Source organism: Callithrix jacchus, chromosome 4 (genome assembly GCF_049354715.1).
Source record: "Callithrix jacchus isolate 240 chromosome 4, calJac240_pri, whole genome shotgun sequence".
NCBI classification, from domain to species: Eukaryota; Metazoa; Chordata; class Mammalia; order Primates; family Cebidae; genus Callithrix; species Callithrix jacchus.
Window position 1 is genome coordinate 12,587,722 of NC_133505.1, and position 22,914 is coordinate 12,610,635.

Genomic DNA, 22,914 nt, shown 5'->3' on the forward strand with positions numbered 1-22,914 from the left:
TAAAAAACTGTGAATTGAGGTAGGCTGATTTTACTTTTTCAGTTTCCTCTGTAAAATGAGGATTTTGATATACTCCATTCATTGTTGAAGTAAGACATCTTACAGAAGCAGAGTTAGTTTGTAGTTGTCCTTTGGCTAATTATGTGTGGTTAAATTGTGTTTATTTGCCTGCTCATTTCATATGTCACTTTAGATGTATAGAAGACTAGGGTGTTGATAAGTAAATTCAATATTAAAATAAAATCACTGAAAGCCATATAGTTAATTGAATTGACAGTTTTAAAGTAATTTAAAAGAAAATGTCAGATTTAGCATATTAGCTGATAATTGCTAAAGCATTTTTTTGAGGTTTTCTATACCTGTACCTCGTTTTTATGATATGCAGTGAGTGATTCACAATAGTTCTGCAGTTCTTTTCTTTGTAATTAAATAATAGAGGATACTCTTTCTGAGAGGAACTTCAGAAAGAAATTCCTTCATAAAAGAGCTATTTGGAATTTCCTCATTAGCTTGTCTCTTGGACATTGGCTTTTTAGGGCAGTAAAAGGAAAGCAATTGGGAAGGAAGTGGTGGACTTTTTTTTTAAATGAGAGAATAGGAAAATAAACAGGTTATTTTCTCTAAACTGATTATGAAAATCAGGTGATTCCTATGTTGGATTAGCTTCTGCATGGCAGGATTGCTAAAATGAATGTATTAGGCTGTTCTCATGCTGTTTGTTAATAAAGACATAACCCAGACTGGGTAATTTATAAAGGAAGGAAGTTTAGTTGACTCACAGTTCCACTTGGCTGGGGAGGCCTGACAATCATGGTGGAAGGCGAATGAGGAGCAAAGTCACGCCTCACGTGGCAGCAAGCAGGAGTTCATGTGTAGGGCAACTCCCCTTTATCAAACCATCAGATTTTGTGAGACTTTATCACTATCATGAGAAAAGCATAGGAAAAATCTGCCCCTATGATTCATTTACCTTCCATTGGGCCCCTCCCATGACATGTGGGGATTATTACAATTCAAGGTGAGATTTGGGTGGGGACACAGAGCCAAACCATGAGCCAGTGAGGTTAAACCACATTTGGTCATGCTGTTCACAGGTGTCAACCTTGAGGCATAGAGAAATTACTGCAGAGTAGAGTAAAAAGAAGGGAAACAGTGCCTATTGAACAAAACAATTCTGACAGTCTTTCAGACCCTTTAAAAGCATATTCTTTTTCCTTCTTCATCTTGTCCTCATATTTCTTTCTTCAGTTTTTATTTTCTAGTGTTTTTATAGCATACATATATCTCTAGAAAGTATGAAACAAACTATGGAGTTTTACTTTATTAGTATTTAGAATTTATCTGGCTGTTCCCATATGTTATCAGGAATGTTTTCTGCTGAAATAATTCTCAGCCTTACTAATAATGTTCAAAATAGGACTTCACTTTTCGTTTATTACAAGAAGCCTACAGACAGGCAATTCTAACACCAGTATAGCAGCTCAAGAAAGGTCTGGAGGATGTGGGTACCATCCTTTCCTGATGTCTCATCTTTAGCATATGGCATTTAACCTCATGATCACAAGGTGGTTGTTTTACCTTTAGACATTGTATTCATGTTCCAGGTAAGGAAGAGCAAAACGTTTTCTTCTAGTGATGGTTTTGGCTTTTTTCCTGAATGAAATGGCTTTTGCCAGAAATCTCCATATACATGGCATCAGCCAGCACTTTGTCATCTGCCCACCCAACTGCAAGAGAAGCTTGAGATCTAAGTATCAGCCTTCTTAACTTAAGAGGAAGGCAGATCAAAAGTGGGTTGATGAATGTGCCATCCTACAGTATATGCCAAGTCAGAGAAACTCCATTATAATTTTTGATAAACTATCTATTTGGACCATGCAGGGGATTATCTGGTAGCGATAAGGTGAATGTGAAAGTTTTGTTAGTTCTTTCAGATTGTGCTTTAAAAATGTAAAATATCTCCTTGCACATTGATCAGAGGAATTGCAAAAATCTGTATAAACTATTAAAACTTTTTGTTGGAAGGCAGAGTTGAATAATCACCATACTAAAATCCATTTAAACTTGCTTTCATAATCTTCTGTGAAATATAACTAGACTTACACATTCTTTTCTCTTGGCATTTTGAGTTTTCTCAGCCAAGTTGTTGAAAGAATAGTGTATTTTAAGCTAATTTTTATTTTGTTCATCTGTTCACCCAGTACAACCTTTCTGCTGTGAGGACAGAATTCTGGCTCTGTGACAGGCGTCTTTTTTGGAGACCCTCCTTCAAGAGCCCTGCTGCCTATAAATGATAGGTAAGCCTTGCTTTCCCAAGATTTTTTGCCTTCCTTCAAAAAGTACTTATGTTATTCCTCTTATTCTACACCTTCATGGTTATCAGAGACGGGAAAATCCCCTTCACATTTTTGAAACGTCTGTATTATGAATTCTTGACAAATTTAGGTTATGGTACATTGTTCTGTCTGAAATTAATGGCAGCTCCATTTTTATTTGTTCCCCTTTAGAACATCAAAAACACTTGATGGTCCTGAATGAACCACTCACAGCATATAGAGAAGTAGCAAACTCAAATCTTTAAATCTCATGACATTTTGGAAATCAGCTTTTTCTTTATTCTTTTTGAAAAACTTACCTAATTTTCTCCATTTTGTTAAAAGACACACTTTTGTCTCCAGTTGAGTTAAATAACAAGATGTTAATCATTATGAGTATTTTTAACATTATTTTCTCATAATGCCATATAATGTTTTTATTATAATCACTGAAGTTTTCAGGGTATTTTGAAAGAGACTTAAAATGGGGGTCAATACTTTCTTCTTTATTTTTGAGACAGAGTCTTAACGTCTTCATCTGTTGCCCAGGCTGGAGTGCGGTGGTGAGATCATGTCTCACTGCAGCCTCGAATTCCAGGGCTCAAGTGATCCTGCCACCAGGTCCAGCAATTTTTAAATTTTTTTGTAGAGACAGATTTTTGCTCTGTTGCTCACTGGCTTTTGATTTCTAAGGTTATCACTTTTTGGTTACTAAAGTCAGTGAATTGGGAGGATACTAAGTGCTATTAGGGTTACAGAAGATCCTTTCTAAGCAAATGCAGTTTGATACTTAGCATTACTGGATTTCTAAAGAAGGAGACTCTGTTGAGCAAAGGCTTTCGGTGGAAGTGGAAGTACTACCAATTCAGGCTGACCTTGGGAATGGAGAAGGAAGTTGTACCTATGAAGAAAGATAAGGAGCAGGAAGGCCAGGTGCCTTTGACTAACTTGTGGATAGAGTTGAATAATATAGCTTGAGCCCATGCTATAGAGAACCCATGAGGTTGGGCATTGTGTGACTAATAACGTTTAGTGGTATATTAATTATTCTTACTCATTCAAGATGATTGTCTTATTCTATACCTGAGCATTTTGCTAAGTGGGAGGAAAAAAAAATGAGACATATCCTCTGTCTTCCAGGAAGTACCACTCATTCAGTGAACATTTATTAGCACCTACAAGGAAGAAACTATTTAAAGTGTATGAGCCATGTGCTTTCACATCTTGCATTTCATTTAGTCTTGACTCTAGGAGAGATGAGGTATATATCCTCATTTTTGTAGTAGAGGATATAATAAATGTATGGGGAACCTTTTTTAGTGCTTTCTCTTTGCCTTACTGATCTTAATCAGTAACTTTTTCTTACCTGAAAGGAGTACGTTTCAAGACCCCCAGTAGATGCCTGAAACTGCAGGTCATGCCAGGCCCGATTGCTGTCATTTGGAACATGTTTCTGTTCTTGTTTTCCAACCTCAAATTATGTCTTTTTCATTCATCTTAACTACACACTGTGGCCGTAACTTTTGCAGTTTCAGGTTTGATAGCAGAGCCAGCACAAAGTTCCTTTTCCTTCAGAGTTTCACAGATAGAAGATGTGTTCTTACTATACAGATCTTAGCAACCTCAGCATATGATTTTTTTCCTTCCTTAGGTCAAGAGCTTTCACCTTTTCACTTTAAAAGAACCATTTTATGACTTCTCTTTGGCATGTTTGAATTGCCATCGTCACTACTCCTGGGCATTGGGGGCATTGTTAAGTCACATAAGGGTTACTTGGCACAAGCACAAATAGAATGCAACAGTTGATGTGATAACCAAGATGGCTGCTAGTGACTAATGGGCTGAGGGGCTGGGACTATCTACAGTGTGGATATGCTGGACAAAGGGATGATTCACATCCCAGGCATGAGTGAGCAGGATGACATGAGATTTCATCACACTATGCAGAAAGCAAGCAGTTTAAGATTTATGAGTTGTTTACTTCTGGAATTTTCCATTTAATATTTTCAGACTGTGGTTGACAACAGGTAATTGAAACCATATGCTGAAAGAGAAACCATAGATAAAGTGGGACTACCATATTATTATTTCTTTTTTGAGACAGAGCCTTGCTTTGTTGCCCAGGCCAGAATGCAGTGACATGATTGTTGCTCACTGCAACCTCCACCAGTTGAGGCAGTTCTCGTGCAGCAGCCACCCTCGTAGCTGGGTCCGTAGGTGCATGCCACCACACCTGGCTAATTTTATTTTATTTTTATTTATTTATTTGTAGAGATGGGGTTTCACAATATTACCAGGCTGTTCTTGAACTCCTGGCCTCAACTAATCTACTCACCTTGGCCTCCCAAAGTGCTGGAATTACAGGCATGGGCCACTGTGCATGGCTTCATATTTTTTCTAAAGCTTGTTTATATACTTCTGTCTTTAGAGTTCTCGCTATAGAATTCCTGATTTAGATCAAAATTTAATTTTAAGCAATAGCTTTAAGAAAATTAATAAGTATAAATTCACTTGTACTTACCAGAACTTAAAACTGAAAACTATTAAAACCTTGATAATTGGAGGGATTGTCCTGTTAATTGCTTTAAGTGGTTCCTGCCTTATCTGTATATAGCTCCAGTAATTCATAATCTAGGAATCAGCAGGCTGTGTGGCCTGTATGCCAAGTCCAGCCTGCAGCCTGTTTTTATATAGCCCTCAAGTTCAGAATGGTTTTTCCATTTTTAAGTGATGGTTTTAAAAAAAGGAAGAATATGCAACAAAGATTATATGTAGCCATAAAGCTGAAAATATTTACTATCTGGCATTTTAAAAAAAAGTCTTGGTGACAAATGTAATATATAAATGTACTTTTCATTTTATGTGGTATAGCTAGATGAGTCAGCTCTGGAGCTTCAAAAATATATACGAGGGTGCTCAGTCCCAACACCCTTGATGAGTGGATCTAATGGTCTTCTTTTTACAACTTATATAGGTAAGTTGTGCTGGAAGACAGTGATAGTACCTATCAAGAAGTTCGGCCAGCTTATTAATAGAAAACATTTTTGTCTTAGCGAGCAGGGTTATTTTAATGAAATAGAAACTCAGGGTTGGAAGAGATGTTTAAAACTGATTTAATGTTCAGTATCTTTTTGCATCTCAATTTTCCAGATAATTTCATAGCCACTACTAAGTCCCATTTCTAAGCTCTGCATTCGACATCAAGAAATAAATAGGATAGAGTCTCTGTCCTTAAGCAGGTCAGTTTAGTTGGTGAAAAGATAGAAGTCAAAGATTAGGAGGAAACAGCTATAGTAGAATATAACTTGAGCTAAAAATGAGGTATGAACGATATATTGTGGAAGCTCAAAAGATAAGAGGTTTTACCTCTTTCTAGGGGAAAGTGAGGAACTAACTTAATGCATCCAGACAAAGCAACTTGTTACAGGGAACATAGCAATTTGGTTCTGGGCCTTGGCTAAATAGGAGAGGTTGGCATACCCAAAAAAATATGGTGGCGGCGGGGGCAGGGGGAGTTTGCAGAAAACGACTTGGATTATACCAAGACCCATTTTAGCTTTAAAAAAAATTTCTAAAGAAAGAATCTTGGAGCCAGTACAAAATTTGCAGAGTAGGGGGCAAGTCAGCCTTAAAACCAATGGTTTTCCTTTGTTGCCATTCTGTATTTACTACCAACATTTTAAATTCTTTGTTATTGTTAGTAAGATTTGTATGTAGTGGTGAAATATCTGAATTTAACAATATGGTAAGATATGGTATCACTTGTTTCATTACGATAATTTAGTTGTATAATTTCAAATAGCTTAAGAAATAACATAGGAGGCTAGGCACAGTGACTTGACACCTGTAATCCCAGCACTTTGGGGGAGACCAAGGCAGGAGGATCACTTAAGGCCAGGAATTCAGGATCAGCCTGGGCAACTTAGCAGGACCCTGTCTCTACAAAACAAAATTTAAAAATTAGCCTGGCATGATAGTGCATGCTTTTAGTCCTAGCTACTTGGATGGCTAAGGCAGGAAGATCACTTGAGTCCACGAGTTTGAGGTTAGCTAGCTGTGATTACACCACTGCAGTCCAACGTGAGTGACAGAACCAGACCGTCTCAAAAATGAAAGAAAACAAATACATAGGTACGTAGTAGGAGGCACACAGGACTTAATCACAGGTTTTGCTTCTTACTAACTGTAAGGTTTTGGATCACTAGCTACTTGGATGCATTTTTCTCCTTTTAGTTATATATCTTTTTTACTGCCTCCTGGGTGCAGAGTACAGCTAAATCAGGTTCTACAAATGATACAGAGATGAACATAACAAGAAGTATTTACATGGTTACTATAAGCCAAACATTCTTCTATTTGCTGGGGATGAATAAGGTAATCAGTGTCTATTCTCATCGAGATAGTGTACCCTTAACCTTGCATTGTAGTGGGAAAACCGACGTGTCAATAACTGTTGTATACTAAATGTGCATATAGTAGATGTCTGTTTTCTTTGCTGCCTTGTATGTATGTATTCATTTTCTCCTCACAAAAACTATGGATATGGCCAGTTTATAGAACCTATGATGCCTGTGAGGCATCATTTTTATATTCATTATAAGATGTACCCTGATCTCAAAGATAAGAAAATGAGAAAAGTGGTAAAAGTCAGCAAAATTTTACTTTTCAGATGAGAAACAGGCACAGAGAAGGGTAAGAGATTTCCAATACAAAATTAATGGTAGAGTCAGGATTTGAATCAGGAGGTTTGACTGTAACACCCTTGTTCTTGCAGCTTCACAATATCTCCCATAAAGTAGGGATAATGAATTGCAGGCCACATACTTTGAGAGTATGGATTAATCAAATTGATGGTATTGTAAAAGATTTAGAGGAGGTAATTGCTAAGCTGGGTTTAGAATCATGAGTGGGATTTTCGTAAGTACGGGGAGGAATGAAAGTAATGAAGATTTGAGAGTTCATATAAAATTAAAGTGGATGTGGTTTAACTTGACTTCTTAGCTCTCTCTGTGTTTTTGTCTCTTACCTCCAAATACTGGTTACCCATATCTGCCTTAACAGCCAAAAATTGTCCATTGTGTCCAAATACCAAGGTATGTCTTTTGAGATGCTCCCATTTTCCAGAGTTATCTATGCTTCCTATACCTAATAACTTCAGGGCAGCCAAAGTAATGAACACCCGCAGGACTAAAGCACCAGACACAAGTTCATTAGTTGTTGTACTGTTTGGCTTTCACGATTTCTTAACCCAGCACTAATCTAAAAAAGAGACTTTACCAAAGTCCTACCTTAACTTTGTTAGAGAAGAATTTACCTGGTTGCTAAAGATAAATGAAATCCGGTATAAATGACATAACATATTACTTATAGATGTGGGCCAAGTTATATCTACCATAATATGAAGTAAGTGTGGTATATCATGGCTAGTTTAAAAAGTTGTTATTGAGTCTGTCTCACTGTGTTTATAATTTCCATTCTGTGTATCTACCCTGGTTTTTTGTTTTTTGGTTTTTTTTTAAATTAATTTTTTAGGGAAAGCGTCTTGTGATTTTACCCAGGCTGATCTCAAACCTCTGGCCTCAAATGATCCTCCCATCTCAGCCTCCTAAAGTGTTGGGATTACAGGATTGAGACACTGCACCGTGCTTTTTGAAAACACTTAGAAATTTTAAGTTCTTAGATGAAATTATATTTGCTTAATGAAAGAATTTCTCATTCTATAAAAGGAAGCACTCAGTAATAATAGTTAATATTTAGTGTGTTTACTATCTGCCAGGTAATACCAAAAATTCTTGCATGTGTTAATGCATCTACTCCCCATAAAACCGTAGGAACTATTGTTTCTCTTACTTTGTAAATGAGGAGGCAAGAGCCCAGAGATCTGCTGGGGCTGGAATTTGAAACGAGGTAGCTTGCCTTTAGAGCCTGTACTCTTTGAACTATTATATTTTTTTCTTGAGTGCTTGTGCAGTATGTTTGCAGTCTTTAAGAAATTTTAATAAATGACAGGCTAGGTGTCCATTTAGAAAAACTGTAGAACATTACCCCTTACAGCAGATGTGAAATGTAGAAAGATGTGGTTTTGTTTGTTATCAGAAGAAAAATGTTATAGAAACGGCTTGTTATTTCTTTTTTACTGTAAATGTTTATGCTTTGTCAAATTGTCACTACTCGCAATTTGCAGATTTTAAAATGATGCCAGGTTGGGTATTCCATCTAAAATTTTATTAGCAGGCCTTAAAAGGCCTTGGAATTATTTTAATTACCTAATTCTAATTTTTTTAATTTGAATGGAGATTGAGTAATTACTGATAATATTGTTTCTTTTGCTCAGCCTCTTCAATCCTTTCAGTAATAACTTAGTTTCTTGTACCTACAAGTCCAGATTTTATTACCCTTTAACTAAAAAATGATATATAATCATGATTATTATATTCTGTGTATTAAGTGCACTAAAAAATTAAGAGTTTTTAGGATTAGTTTTTCACTTAATAAACCCTAAAACATTTGTCATAAAAAACTGAGAAATCACTGATACTTGCCCCACAACCCTCACCATCTAGAACATCTCTTAGAATTAGGAAGTAAGTTAAAATGGCCTCTAAGTAGCAAAAGTCCATGGGAAAGTTTACGTACTTACTTTTAGAAGCATGTGAGCCCCTTGACACCTTAAAAATGTATTTTTTAGTAGCAGTTAAACTACATACTTCCCAGCCAGCAGTATATTATTGAGGTAGTGTAAGCTATTTAAATAAGTGATGATAGGCTTATTGAAGTAGCTGTAGCGATGGTATTTTAGCAAAACAAAGGACAAACACTAAAATCCACTTGGGTGAGGTGGTGTGTGCCTGTAGTCCTAACTACTCAGGAGGCTGAGGTGGGAGGATTGTTTTGAGTCTAGCTTGGACCACATAGCAAAACTACTTCTTTAAAAAAAAAAAAAAAAAAAAGGACACTAAAATCCAGTCAATAGCTTGAGGCCACTTAACTTTTGGAACAGATCTGTATACTTTAAAGGACGGGTTCAGCACAGTGCTTATGTCCTTAAAAACAGGTTGACTTACTATGTTAACACTCAGGAATCAAGAGTGTAAAACGTTTGGAGAAACGTTCTGTCAAGTGATTTGCAGTAGTTTTGGTGTGTAAAGGGGAGGATTTAAAAGGATGCTTTCCTTTGGGAATATTAATTAAGAATTAATGCTTCCTAATTTCATAGGCTCCACATAAGACAAAGTAACTATGAACACTGATTTTGTCCTTTTTTTTTTTTTTTTTGAGACGGAGTCTTGCTCTGTCATCAGACCGGCGTGCAGTGGCTCAATCTCGGCTCACTGAAACCTCTGGCTCCTGGGTTCGAGCAGTTCTCCTGCATTGGCCTCCTGAGTAGCTGGGACTACAGGTGCATGACACTATGCCCAGCTAATTTTTGTATTTTTAGTAGAGATGGGGTTTCACCATGTTGGCCAGGATGGTCCCAATCACTTCCCTTGTGATCTGCCCACCTCGGCCTCCCACGGTGCTGGGATTATAGACATGAGCCACCGCGCCTGTCATTTTAATCTATCCGTATTTATTTATTTTGTTTCTGTCTAATCAGCTATGGGTTAGTGTTTAAAAACAAAAGTTCTAGAGTCACATCTGTCTTTAAATCTTGCCTCTATTAATTTGACTGTGGACAAGATAACCTCACTGAGACTTGGTTTCCTCCTACAATCATAAGTATTTATTGAGAGAGGCTATTTTAGAAGTTAGGGAAACATCAGTGAACACAAGAAGATTCTAGGCCAGGTGTGGTGGCTCACGCTTGTAATCCCAGCACTTTGGGACACCAAAGCAGATGGATCACCTGAGGTCAGGAGTTGAAGACCAGCCTGGCCAACATGGCAAAACCCCATCACTAGTAAAAATACAAGAATCAGCCAGGTGTGGTGGAAAGCACACCCACCCTAGCTTATTTTCGCATTTTTGGTAGCGATGGGGTTTCACCAATCCAAGCTACTAGTGAATTAGAGACAGGAGAATCCCTTGAACTGGGGAGGTGCGAACGTTGTAGTGAACCAGGATCATGCCACTGCACTCCAGCCAGGGCAGCAGAGCGAGACTCTGTCTTAAAAAAAAAAAAAAGGCTAGTGAGAGAGAGGGAACATAGTAAGAGAAGATAATAGTATCTCTATTTAGGGTCCCCCCCAAGACTGAGTAATGCACATGTATTTTTTTATCCATAGTGCCGAATAAATGTGGGTATCTCTTTTTTATGTGTGATTGTGATTTGTCATGCTTAGTTACACTTGTGCTGGGATAAAATAATGTGTTGTATATTGGTCATCTCTCAAAAATAATTTTTAATTGGTGATATCAAATACATTTATTAATTTTCTCTAATATTGTTAAGGGGTATAGGAGAGAAGTAGAGGGATAGCATTGAATCTCAGTATGTGTACTTTTGCTTTTCTAACAGCCACCAAAAAAGACAGCTAAAAGAGAAAAACCTAAACAGAAAGCTACTCCTAAAAGTAAAAAATCTGTGAAAAGTGCTAATGTTAAGAAAGCAGATAGCAGCACCACCAAGAAGAATCAGAACAGTTCCAAAAAAGGTATGTTAGAAATAACGTTAATCAGCAACTTTAAAGATACAGTATATATTAATATGTTGTACATAGTCTGTAAGGGAAACAGGTAAACTGAAAAGAACATTGTGGCAAGAAGTAATACAGGTGGAATATCCCTTATCTGAAATGCTTGGGACAGGAAGTAATTCAGATTTTGCAATATATATGTGTATGTATGTATCCTGGGGATGGAACCCTGTTTAAACATGAAATTCGTTTATGTTTCATATTCTTCTTACATAGCCTGAGAATTTTACAATTAAATAAACTATTTATTGCAGTGGTACAATTACAGCTTATTGCAGCCTTGAACTGCTGGACTCAAGCGAGTCTCCTACCTTGGCCTCCCAGAGCGCTGGGATTACAGGCATGGATCACTGCCCTTTGCCTGAAACCAAGTTTTGTCTGTGACCCATCACATGAGGTCGGGTGTGGAATTATCTCACAATAATGTGAGTGTCTATAGTTGGTGTCATGTTAGTGCTCTGAAATGCTGGATTTGGGAGCATTTCACATTTATTATTTTTGGATTAGGGATGCCCAACCCATATACCAGTTTTTTAGTTTTTGATTTTTCAAGTTGACATAAAATTTATGTGTATGTTTTATAGGTAACTTATAGAGTAGTGATTTATAGTTTTTTGGATCCAGTACCCCTATGAGAATCTGTTGAAAGCTTAAAATTCATCTCAACCTTTGTTAAATATTAATTTTCTATGTAAGAAAAATTATTCATATTTAATAAAATGTATTACTTTTAGAAAGTGAGTCTGAGGATAGTTCAGATGATGAACCTTTAATTAAAAAGTTGAAGAAACCCCCTACAGATGAAGAGTTAAAGGAAACAATAAAGAAATTACTGGCCAGTGCTAACTTGGAAGAAGTCACAATGAAACAGATTTGCAAAAAGGTAATTAGATAAATGTTTAGATTATTTTGCTTTTACTAGAAAAATTCTTTCCCCTGTCTCTTAATTTGAAGCTAAATACTTACGTGCATTCACTTATTGAAGAAATATTTATTGAACTACTGTATGCTAGATCTTACAGCTGCTGGGATACCACCACTTTAAATAAAATAGACTCTGTCCTAATGGAGTTACTTTTATAAATAACATTAGAATGAATAAAATTTGAGTGAATAAGATTAAAGTGATGCATTCCAAACCACATGGGAAACTTTTTCCGGATCTGGAGGTTGTTCCTATTGATACATTCTTACTTTATGATAAAGAAGCAGAATCTCATGAACCGCCTTATTCTTGGTAGTGTGGTAAATGAGCTGTTATAGATTAGTTTCTTAACTCAGACTTCTGTGGCATTTTTCTAATATTTCTAATACTTCTTGGGAAATAAAGTGGCCTAGTCTTGAATATGATTCCATAGGTATTCTGTGGAAATTTTGGAATCTTGTCTGTTGTGGTAAAACTACAATTTTAAATGTACGAAAATGAAATAAATCTATGCTTTTTTTTTTTAAGGACATTGTTTATTCATCATTCGTTGATCCTCTGCTACATATCAGGCACTGGGCTAAATGTTACTGGTAGAAGCTGGATGTGGTGGCTCATGCCTGTAATCCCAGCACTTTGATAGGCTGAAGCTAGAGGACTGCTTGAGGCCACGAATTGTTTTCATGGAAGACAATTTTTCCTTGGATTTTGGGGGGCTGGTGTCAGGATGATTCAAGTGCATTACATTTATTGTGTACTTTATTACTATTACACTGTAATACATAATGAAGTGATTATACAACTCAACATATAATGTAGATTCCGTAGGAACCCTGAGCTTGTTTTCTTGCAACTAACTAGACAGTCCCATCTTGGGGTGATGGGAGACTGTGACAGATCATCAGGCATTAGATTCTTGTAAGGAGCACAACCTAGATCCCTCTCATGTGCTGTTCACCTAGGGATCATGCTCCTATGAGAATCTCATGCCACTGCTGATCTGACAGGCAGAGCTCAGACAGCAATACAAGCAGTGGGGAGTGGCTATAAACATGGGTGAAATTTCTGCTCACCTTTTGCTGCATGGCCTGGTTTGTAAGAGGCCACTGACTGGTACAGGTTCGTGTCCCAAAGGCTGGGGACCCCTGTGATAAAAGAAAGGCCAGAGGGAGTGTTGCTGTGAAGCCAGGAGAAGAGGCAGTTTTTGGAAGGCGAGGGTGAGGGAAGATGGCAGCAATTAAGAAAAGGGAGGCCAGGTGCAGTGGCCCAGGTCTATAATCCCAGCACTTTGGGGGCTGAGGCGGGTGGATCAGGAGGTCAGGAGATTAAGACGACCAGCCCATGGTAAAACCCTGTCTCTAATACAGAAAAATTAGCTGGGCGTGGTAGCACGTGCCTGGAGTCCCAACTACTCAGGAGGCTGAGGCAGGGAAATTGCTTGAACCCGGGAGAGGGAGGTTGCAGTGAGCTGAGATCAGGCCATTGCACTCCAGATTGACAGAGCAAGACTCCATCTCAAAAAAAAGAAAGAAAGAAAAGGGTGATCAGCTTATGGGACAGTGGGACAATGGGCAGTGGATATAGAGGGGCAATTCACAGAAAAAATACAAAAAAAAAACCCCTATAAACATAAAGCACTCAACTTTCCCTACTAAATAGGGAGATAGGAATTAAAAGGAAATAGTTTTGCTTGTTAAACTGACAAAAAATTAGGAAGATTGGCAGTTTTCGTTGTTGCCCAGGATAATTAGGGAAACATGTTCTCATATGCTTTAAGTTATAACTGCTTCTTTGGAGGACAGTAGGTAGTATCTTTGAATTGCAGTGCCCTTTAACCTAGCAATTCCATTTCTAGGTCTCTATCCTAATGATATAGTAACATCTTCACCAAAATGATTATAGTATGTTCAGCATTGAAAAATTACAAACAAGGTAAATGTTCAGTAGGAAATGCTTAAGCTCTGCTACATCCATGTTTTGGAATACTATGTATTAGTTCAAAAGAACTTGGAAAAACCAGGTATTGTTAAATTTTTAAAGCATATAGATGATTATTCCATATATGTAAATACCAAAAAACCCTTTTGCCATTTATACATATACATGTGTATGTATAAAGTTCTGGAAGATTATACACCAAAACTTGTTTTTTTCTGAAGGGAGAGGATAAGGTGGAGAGGAGAGGAAGTCAAAAGAGAAAGTAGTTCTGTCCATTAGAAGGATTTTTGTGAATACCTTCATGTAATTTTTTAAAAAGGGATTAATAACAGCATGGAGGGGTCAGGTGAGAAGGCCGTGACCTTTTTTGGAGTCTGCAGTTAGGAGACGATGACATAGGGTGGTAAAATCAAGATTATTCATGAATAGTGAGGAAAATGAACAAAGTAAATCTTTTGTTCCAAGCAGCCTTCTTTGTAAGGAAAATAGGTAAATGGGGTAGGTGAGAAGTATTTTTAAAGGGTAGGAGTGGAGGGGAGAAAGCATTTTGGTGGGAAAGGAGAAGTTACAGGAGATTTGCCTGTGGAGGCAGAAAAAATTAAGAACCATTGATGAATCCAGATACAACTGGAGGGGAAGGAGCTGTCAGAAAATTGAAGGATTTCATAATAATGGCTTTTTGGCTGACAGCAGGAGTGTGAGACACTGTAACAAGGAGAAACTGCCATTGGTGGGAATGAAAGGAGAGCCTGACTCTGGGGGTGGGTCGCTGGGGGAGGAGCCTTTGGAGATAAATTGATGCCATGAACTGAAAATGGGACCAGTCTCTTCAAAGCTGCTTTCCCACAGCAATCTGTAGTCTGAGCTTGACCATAGAAAAATGAGTACTTAGACCAATTCAGGATTGGGGTTTTGCAGGAAAAGAAAGGGGCAAACAATTAGAGTAATTTAAAGATCACCAATATTTTGGAGGGTTAGCAAACTACAGCCTATGGGCCAAATCTATTCTGTCACCTGGTTTTGTAAGCAAAATTTAATTTCATAGCCACATCTGTTCATTTTACATTCATAGCCACATCTATTAACGATTGTGGCAGCATGGCCACTACAATGCGTGGTTGAGTAGTTGTGACAGAAACTGACTGGCAGAGTTGAAACTATTTGTACCATCTAGCCCTTGACAGAAAAAGTTGATGACCCTGAGCTATACAATAGAAGTAAAGCTTGCAAGTTCTTACATACTGAGCTTATCAAGTCAGTTTGACAGCAAGTCAGGACTTGAAGTCAAGCAGCAAGTGTAATAGAACTGAAAAAGTTGACAAAAGGGAGAAATTTAGAGTCAAAATTTTAGGAGTAGTGGACTCTTTGAGACCACTGGGGTCTTAGGTTTTAACTTTAGGAAGAGGGATTGAGCAGTGGAGTAGAGGATGCAGTTCATTGCATTTCAGATTGTGTATTGTAGGTGTAGCGTGTTGGATGATAACAAGGGTTGGAGAAGAAAGCAACTTTCTCTAAAAGACAAGTGGCAGATGACTTGCCAACATAAACACCTTAGTTCACTTACCTAATATATCTATCTAGATCTATCTAGATGTTTTCTTTACCCTTATTTGTTGGGGGTTTTGTTTTTGAAACAAGGTCTCATTTTGTGGTCCAGGCTGGAATGCAGTGCCACCAACACAGCCCACTGCAACCTCAACTTCCTGGGCCCAGGCCATCCTCCTGCCTCAGCCTCCCGAGTAGCTGGGACTACAAGCATGCATCACCATGCCTGGCGTAGAGACGGGGTCTCAACAGTTGCCCAGGCTGGTTTTCAATTCCTGGGCTCAAGTGATCTTCCCACATAGGTTTCCCAGAGTGTTGGGATTACATGCATGAGCCACCACACCTGGCTTTATTAATTCATCCCAAACTCTCAGCCTGAAAGCATCAAGAATGTTTGCACACTAGTTTTCCACATCATATACGGTATTATTAAAATACTCATTTGCAGTAGAATTCTATATGGGTGAACCAGACAACTGTTGGAATAGTTGTAGCTATACATAGCAGATTTCTTGCTTTTAAATTCTAAGACAGACTATTACTGGATTTAAAAATATGCTTTTAACATTGTTTTTCCTTTTCACTATGCATAGGTCTATGAAAATTATCCTGCCTATGACTTAACTGAAAGAAAAGATTTCATAAAAACAACTGTAAAAGAGGTAAATATTTCCATCTTTTCAAGTTTGACTTTAGAAATAAAAAAGTCATTACATAAAATATTCCATATTTTTCAAAATATTCATGTCATTAAATATCACATTTGATCCTCACATTTCTTCATAATACATAGGGAAATATATTTCTTCTCATTCCTACTTTAAAGCTTAAAATTAAAGTTTGAACAGTTAGTGACAAGACCTGAACTCACATGAAGATGTGGACTCATGGTACATGGGTAGCTGGGCATCTCAAAGTTGCTCTCACAAATACTTGAGGACAAGTTCCTCTCTACCAGGCAAAGGTGAGAGGAAGATCAGCAGGTATCTACAATTCTATGTTTATCCCAAGTGATTTTTGAAGGTCAAAATAATAAAATAGAGGTAGAAAAATGGAATATAGGCTTATGATTTATGGCAAAATGTTTCTTTCATTATAGCTAATTTCTTGAGGTAAGAGGACAGAGAAGATGACTCGTTCCCATAGATTTGAAGATCGGATTTATACCATTATACCAGCAAAGAGAATGTATTTCTTTTTCTAAATCCTTGTTAAGCAATGTTAGTAGAACTTACTGCTGACCTTTTTATCTTGAGTGTTATGTGAATTTGAGTTTGCTGTTTTAAATTGCATTTGTATGCCATTTTTAGTTTGAAATCTTGCATGGCATTAATTATTCCTTGCTTTTATAGTTGTATTTTGTAAATTTTGGTTTCTTTATATAAGGTCATCGTAGATTCTTGAACTGTTGTGGTTTTTAGTGCACTTAGTATTAGCTTGCTTAAGACATACTTTTACATCAAGTAAAATAAAAACTATTATGACTGGCATTTATACACACAGATATTGCATTTATACACACAGATACTGCAGTATTTAGTATATGAAATATTTTGAATACACATTGTCATGTGAAAATTCAATGGCAGTGTGTTCATCATATTAAAAATATACAGGCTACAGTTGTCCAGATGACTGAATTGGAACTTTTCTCCTGCATGTGTATATATGTCAAATTGTCAGCATGACAAAAGTGACAGATGTTATTTTTGTATTTTTAAAAACCAATTTGTTGTATATAGTTTTTTTATTTCTTTTGTGCAGATCACTTTTTAAACTCACATAGGTAGGTATCCTTAGAGTTGTAGACCATGGAATGTCAGTGTTCAGCCAGACAGTATGATGGAGCAGTGAAAGTCAATTCAGTGATGGGAACCCTGAAGGAATAGACAGTTCTCCTGCTTTGCCTCGCAAGTGTCATCAATTTGTAACTTTAGTATTAACTCTGTAAAACTGTCTGTAGGTACATTTTATATTAAGGACAGGCCAAAAATCAACACATCAAAGCTTCAAAAACTTTGGGAAAGGGTGGGATTATGTACAAGCACATTTGGCTTATAGTAAATGAACCAATTTTTATTAACTGCTTTTGCCCATATAAAATGCTGATATTTACTGGAAACCTAGCCACCTTCATAATTACGAATAAAGTACCAGATTATAATGCTAGAATATAATGTTGCAGGCAGTGGTGGATATCTTTTACAAAGTGTGTTTCAAAAATGATAATGTACTTTTACATCAAAGACATTTAATGTGTTTTTGGTGTTGGGCCTCTTGGCTTTCAAAGTTTGGCTAATCAGGATTCTAGATTATCAATATAATGGACCACTCCTGAATGATACTAATTTTGTCTTTCAAATTTGCTGTCTTAATCAACTTATTAAATCTGAATTTTAAAACATGCTACTTATGACAGAATGAGATATCTGATGTACCGATTAAGTGTTTAAAAATATCTTTGCATCATAGAACAGAAATATGTAAAAATGTTGAATGTTAACAGGTATTTTCACAGGTTCAACTTGTTTCTTGATAGTTATTCAGACACCAGGGAAAGGTAAATACAAGTGAATCAAATAAGCAACTAAGTGAGACCTAATGATTGGCCTTTGATTTTAAATAGTTGTTCTTATAAACCTTGTCAATAAAAATAAATCTAGATCACTGGTGTTTTAAGTGTCTTGCATTTGTTGTTTTATAGGTTTATAGAGCATTTCCTTCCCTGTGGTGAATAATTCAGAACAGGGATTTTTAAATGGATTCAGCCCTGTAACCTATACAATTTGGAGTACTCTTTTGTGATAACGGACCATTTTCTCGGATTGACTTCACAAAACTATCAGTTAAGGTTAATACTTTATGACCATTTACTATGCAGAGAGTATGGAAGTGAGGAAATGGAGTGAGTTCTTGATGAGCACACTTACTAAACTACTGTACACAGTGCATTTGAAAGTCTAGTTTTTTATTAAGTAGTTTTACACAACAGCTATTCATGAACTGTAGTTAAAACACTGGAAATTTGTATATTTACTGCTACTCAATTACAAAATCTTCAGATGGCACTGAAAAAACATATCCAAATAACTCAAGAAAAAAGTACCATGGCTCCTTAAACAAAAAGTCAAATGAAGTATGTCACTTGATAGGAAACTTAAAACACACATTTGCCATACTTTAGGTAGGTTTCCCCTACTTGTAGCACAGTTCAAGTGCCCAGAAACTAAAGTAATAATTTACTGTTAACCATTTCAAACTTAATATTTTGCATTTATCGCTTTAAAACACATGCTGTCTAAACATTTTAATACACAGTACTTTAAAACAGAAGACTTGGCAGTCAGTACCAATGAGTCTCAACAAATAACCAAAATATCAGGGTTGTCTTGGGTTAATGTAGATATACAGCTGTTGGCTTTTTTTGGACTATACTTTGATTGGGGCGGGGGTGAGGCATGGTATCTTAAATGCGTAAGTTCCACTGTACATTATTTGTGTTAGGTATTTACGTGTTATAAACTGACCTTTTAAAAATTTTAAATAGTATTTTGAAAAGTCTCTTTAAAGTCATCTTTAGTCCCCCCTTTTTTTTTTAAGCAAACCATTATAATTAAAGAATTGGTTTAAGACTTGAAAACAAAAGCTTATTTCTAACTGGTAAACTGAAGTTTCTTGGCAAAATCGGCATCCTGAAGACCCTGAAACCAGTGTTTATTTTAGAATGAGATCAATAAATGGTTTTCTGCCATGAGTGTTTTAAAAAAAGAAAACAGTAAGTACTTGCCATGTTCTTAGACCTTTAAATATGGCTTATAAAATATTTAGTATTTACCAGGAGAGCTCACATTTTTCTGCAGTTTTCCAGTGGACCTGCCTATGGAATACTGAAAAGAAAAGTCTGCAAAAATATTCCTAGCAATTGAGTCAGTTCTTGTAAATAAAAGCAGAAGTGGAGAGGGGCTTTGATTAAATTATTCTGACAAGTTTTTTGCCTAGTGGTTGCCAAAAATGAGGATATTTAAGGTGTTCTATCACCCAAATCTGGTTTTAAGAAAAAGACATTCTGTGTCTACAGCGTAAAGCCCACACTATCTGTGCTCCACTCTTGACGATACAATACCTATATGGAAACTTGCCTGTTTTACCAATAAGTGCGTAACTCCAAAACGTTTTATCACAAAAGATACTTCAATTTAAACTTCTTTTGAACACCCAATGGGAGAAAATATGTACAATATGAAATACCTAGAAACTTCATTTTACTGTCAACTGGAGTTTGTGCTGTATCAAAAAAAAGTTCTATCTAAATTTTAAGTAAAAGTTCAATATTGGAGCTATATAAAAAATATTAAGGCTCATTGGTAAAGATATTGACAAACTGTCACAGACGAAAAACATGGCTTTATCTGGTTTTTTAAATGATTCCTGCTTGATTGACTTGGTTTCTCAATGTATGAAAATTGGTCAGCCATACAAAATGTGAAATCTAAAGGGAACTTCCAGCCATGGAACAATCATACCCATGGCTTCAATTGAAGCTTATATTCTGCCTTATTCTGAAATCCAGACTTTGAGCAGTAGTTGAACCTATGGAAAATGCAATTAAATATAAGTGCTTATAAGGATTTTTGGGATCAGTGCTTTCAGAGTGATGAAATAATAGATTTACCTCATATCACCTTAGAAATGTTTCAGTTTTGCAGTGTAGAGAGGGCTTTTTCCCCCTCTTATAAAACCGACGTTTAACAAGTCATTCCAATTTCCCCATCTGGGGTACAGAAGAAAGCTGGGTCCACCAAATTCTTAAAATGCTGCAATCTTGCTCGCTTCTCGAACACCACTCAAATATGCCCCTGTAACAGTTTGTGGGAAATGCCTGTTTGTTGCCTGTAAAACATAATTACATAATTTGAGATCATGCATGAAGAACCGAGGTGATATTAAAAGGTAGAACAAGTCTAAAATGAAGATATGCGCCACTCCTGTGTGCTCATATTCACATTACTCATCCATCGTAACACTGGAACTTTCTCCGTTATCTTGCGGTGCATTGTCAGATTCACTCGTATGCGATCTTGAAGTACTATGCAGCACTCATTAAAGTACTAAATATCTATGTGTGACAGGTACTACAGTTAAGAACTTTAGTCCCTCCCATCAGACAAGTAATGTAGCTGGTACAATCACAGGCAAACAAGTACAAAAATGATTGCCAATTCAGCCAAGCCACAGATGGGAGTTTTGCTAGATGGGTGGAAAAAATGGGTACAGAGTTAAGTTACTCAAAGGACCGACCAGGGACTGTAAGTTCAGTAAGAAAAAGATAAAATATGAGTGAGGGCTGATGGAATGGGAGGAAGTAAAACAACTTAATGGCAGGAGAACCTCACTCAAGGGATGGCTGTGACGGGAACAGACTAAGCATACCAGAATGGGGAGCATAGGGTAGGAGGCGGCTAGAATTAGCGATAAGTAGTTCTGATGAGGTCTGAAATGTGGCTGAGAAAACGGGTAGCTGAAGAGGAGCTGAACAGACCACAGAAAACAGGATAAGAAATGGAGAAGTGATGTTAAGTCTAGTCACGTTAAACTGATGGCTGGGTGGAAGGGAAAACATCCAGGGGCCAAAGACTTCAATGAAAGGGAGTGATTAAGGCAGCAGGAATACAGTGACTAGTTGGGGGAGAAAGTAGCAGTGCGGGATGGAAGCCTCAGAAACAAGTTTTTAGAAGAGGTAGTCCAGGTGCGGTGTCTTACACCTGTAACCCCAGCACTTTGGAAGGCAGAGGTTGGCAGATCACAAGGTCAGGAGTTTGAGACCAGCCTGACCAACATGGTGAAACCCCATCTCTATTAAAAAAAAAAAATAGAAAAATTAGCTGGGTGTGGTGGCACATGCCTGTGATCCCAGCTACTCAGGAGGGTGAGGCAAGAGAATTGAAGCCAGCGGGGCAGAGGTTGCAGTAAGCTGAGACTGTGCCACTGCACTCCAGCCTGAGCAACAGCAAGACTCCATCACACAAAGAAAAAAAAAAAGGTAGTATTTGCAGCAAAGGAAAGCAAGAAGCCATGTCAACCATGCTCATGACCCTGAGGCACAGTATCTTGAAACAGCCTTCTCTCAGAAACTGCGGCTATTTGTTGTCTGGCATGCAGCCTTTATCTCTGTCCCACAGAGTAAGGTCTTCACAGGTCAAGGAGTAATCAAAGCCATCTGGTTTTTAGATGTCATTCTTTTGTTTTGAGATGGAGTCTCACCCTGTCACCCAGGCTGAGTGCAATGTCGTGATCTTGGCTCACTGCAACCTCCACCTCCAAAGTTCAAGTGATTCTCCTGCCTCAGCCTCTTGAGTAGCTGGGACTACAGGCATGCACCACCACACCGGACTAATTTTTGTATATTTAGAGGAGATCCCCAGGGTTTCACCATGTTGGCCAGGATGGTCTCAAACTCCTTGCCTCAGGTGATGTGCCCGCCTCTGCCTACCAAAATGCTGGGATTACAGGAGTGAGCCAACGCACCCACCCAACTGATGTTAAAAACACTTAACTATATTTTAGACGAAATAATGAGACGTGTACTTCCAAACCATATTAAACAAAGATGAACACAGGTCAAAGACTGGTAACAATTCATTTTAAGTTTGGAGTTGGGAGCAGGGGTGCTAACCACAAAAAGCAAACCAATTCATCCCAAAGAATCCTTAGAAAATCTCAGCCATTGGAGGTGTGAGGAACCATGGAGAGGTTGGCAAGGGGTGAAAACAGGAATGGTTAAAAGACTGTAGAAAGCAATTATTAATATGTCCCTCACCAGATTCTCCACTTGACCAGCTGCAACTCAGAGATTTGACTTAGAGGTTAGGGGAAGCACCAAATGAAATGGGGATGAAATGAAGTCCTCATAAGTAACAATGAAGCTTCCAGTGCCACAATGCCAGGGGCTGAGCTTCCACCACACAGGAGACTAACTGTGGCCAGGCAGACAGTGATGCTTGGGAATCTGGCCACCGGTTGATAAGCTTGCTGGAGCTTTCACAAAGCTTTTAAGAAAATGCCTCACTCAAATCTAAGCTGACAGTCACGGATCAGGGATTTGGGCATGTAGCAGGCAAAGTCTACAGCACATCAAACAGGAACTCTGAGACTCAGGAAACCAGGGAGGGAGGGAGCAGAAAAGCAAAAACACCCAAAACTTTAATCACCTTAAAACCATTTATAAGAAGAGGATGCTACCAAAAAGGAACGTTTTGCAAACAAGAAAGTGCTCAAAGTAAAAGCCAAAATTTTTAAAGTCAGTTCGAGAGTTGCAAGATTTTTAAATTTCCCCCAAAAGTAGAAATAAGAGATGAATAAAGAAAAATCAGGTCAGTTCAAAAAGTCCAAGATAGAGAACAGAATCTCTAGGAATAAACAGAAAAAACTTATTTGAGCAGATAAATTAAAAAATGAAGTAAAAGGCTCAGAAACCAGAATAGCAAAACATTTTTCAATGGAAGTAAATCAAGAAAGAGGGGTCTTGGAAATAAAGGCCCAGTGCTGGCGAGTGATT

At 37.5% G+C, this 22,914-nt stretch overlaps 2 protein-coding genes across 10 annotated transcripts in view; one reads left to right on the plus strand and one right to left on the minus strand.

Annotated features, from left to right (window-relative positions):
- The window catches only part of DEK (DEK proto-oncogene), a 35,667-nt gene extending 17,641 nt beyond the window's left edge, over nt 1–18,026 (plus strand). Inside the window, exons 8-11 of the mRNA XM_003732583.6 lie at nt 10,774–10,909; nt 11,686–11,834; nt 15,953–16,021; nt 16,459–18,026. Of these exons, the coding sequence (XP_003732631.3) occupies nt 10,774–10,909; nt 11,686–11,834; nt 15,953–16,021; nt 16,459–16,470 (366 nt within the window). The 3' untranslated portion in view covers nt 16,471–18,026. The remainder of the gene's footprint in view (nt 1–10,773; nt 10,910–11,685; nt 11,835–15,952; nt 16,022–16,458) is intronic.
- A 284-nt stretch (nt 18,027–18,310) lies between these two features.
- KDM1B (lysine demethylase 1B) overlaps nt 18,311–22,914 on the minus strand; it is a 105,834-nt gene continuing 101,230 nt past the window's right edge. For all 9 annotated transcript variants that reach the window (XM_078368249.1, XM_035294808.3, XM_078368247.1 and 6 more), the window contains one exon: nt 18,311–20,249. In XM_078368249.1, the coding sequence (XP_078224375.1) occupies nt 20,166–20,249 (84 nt within the window). In that variant the 3' untranslated portion in view covers nt 18,311–20,165. The remainder of the gene's footprint in view (nt 20,250–22,914) is intronic.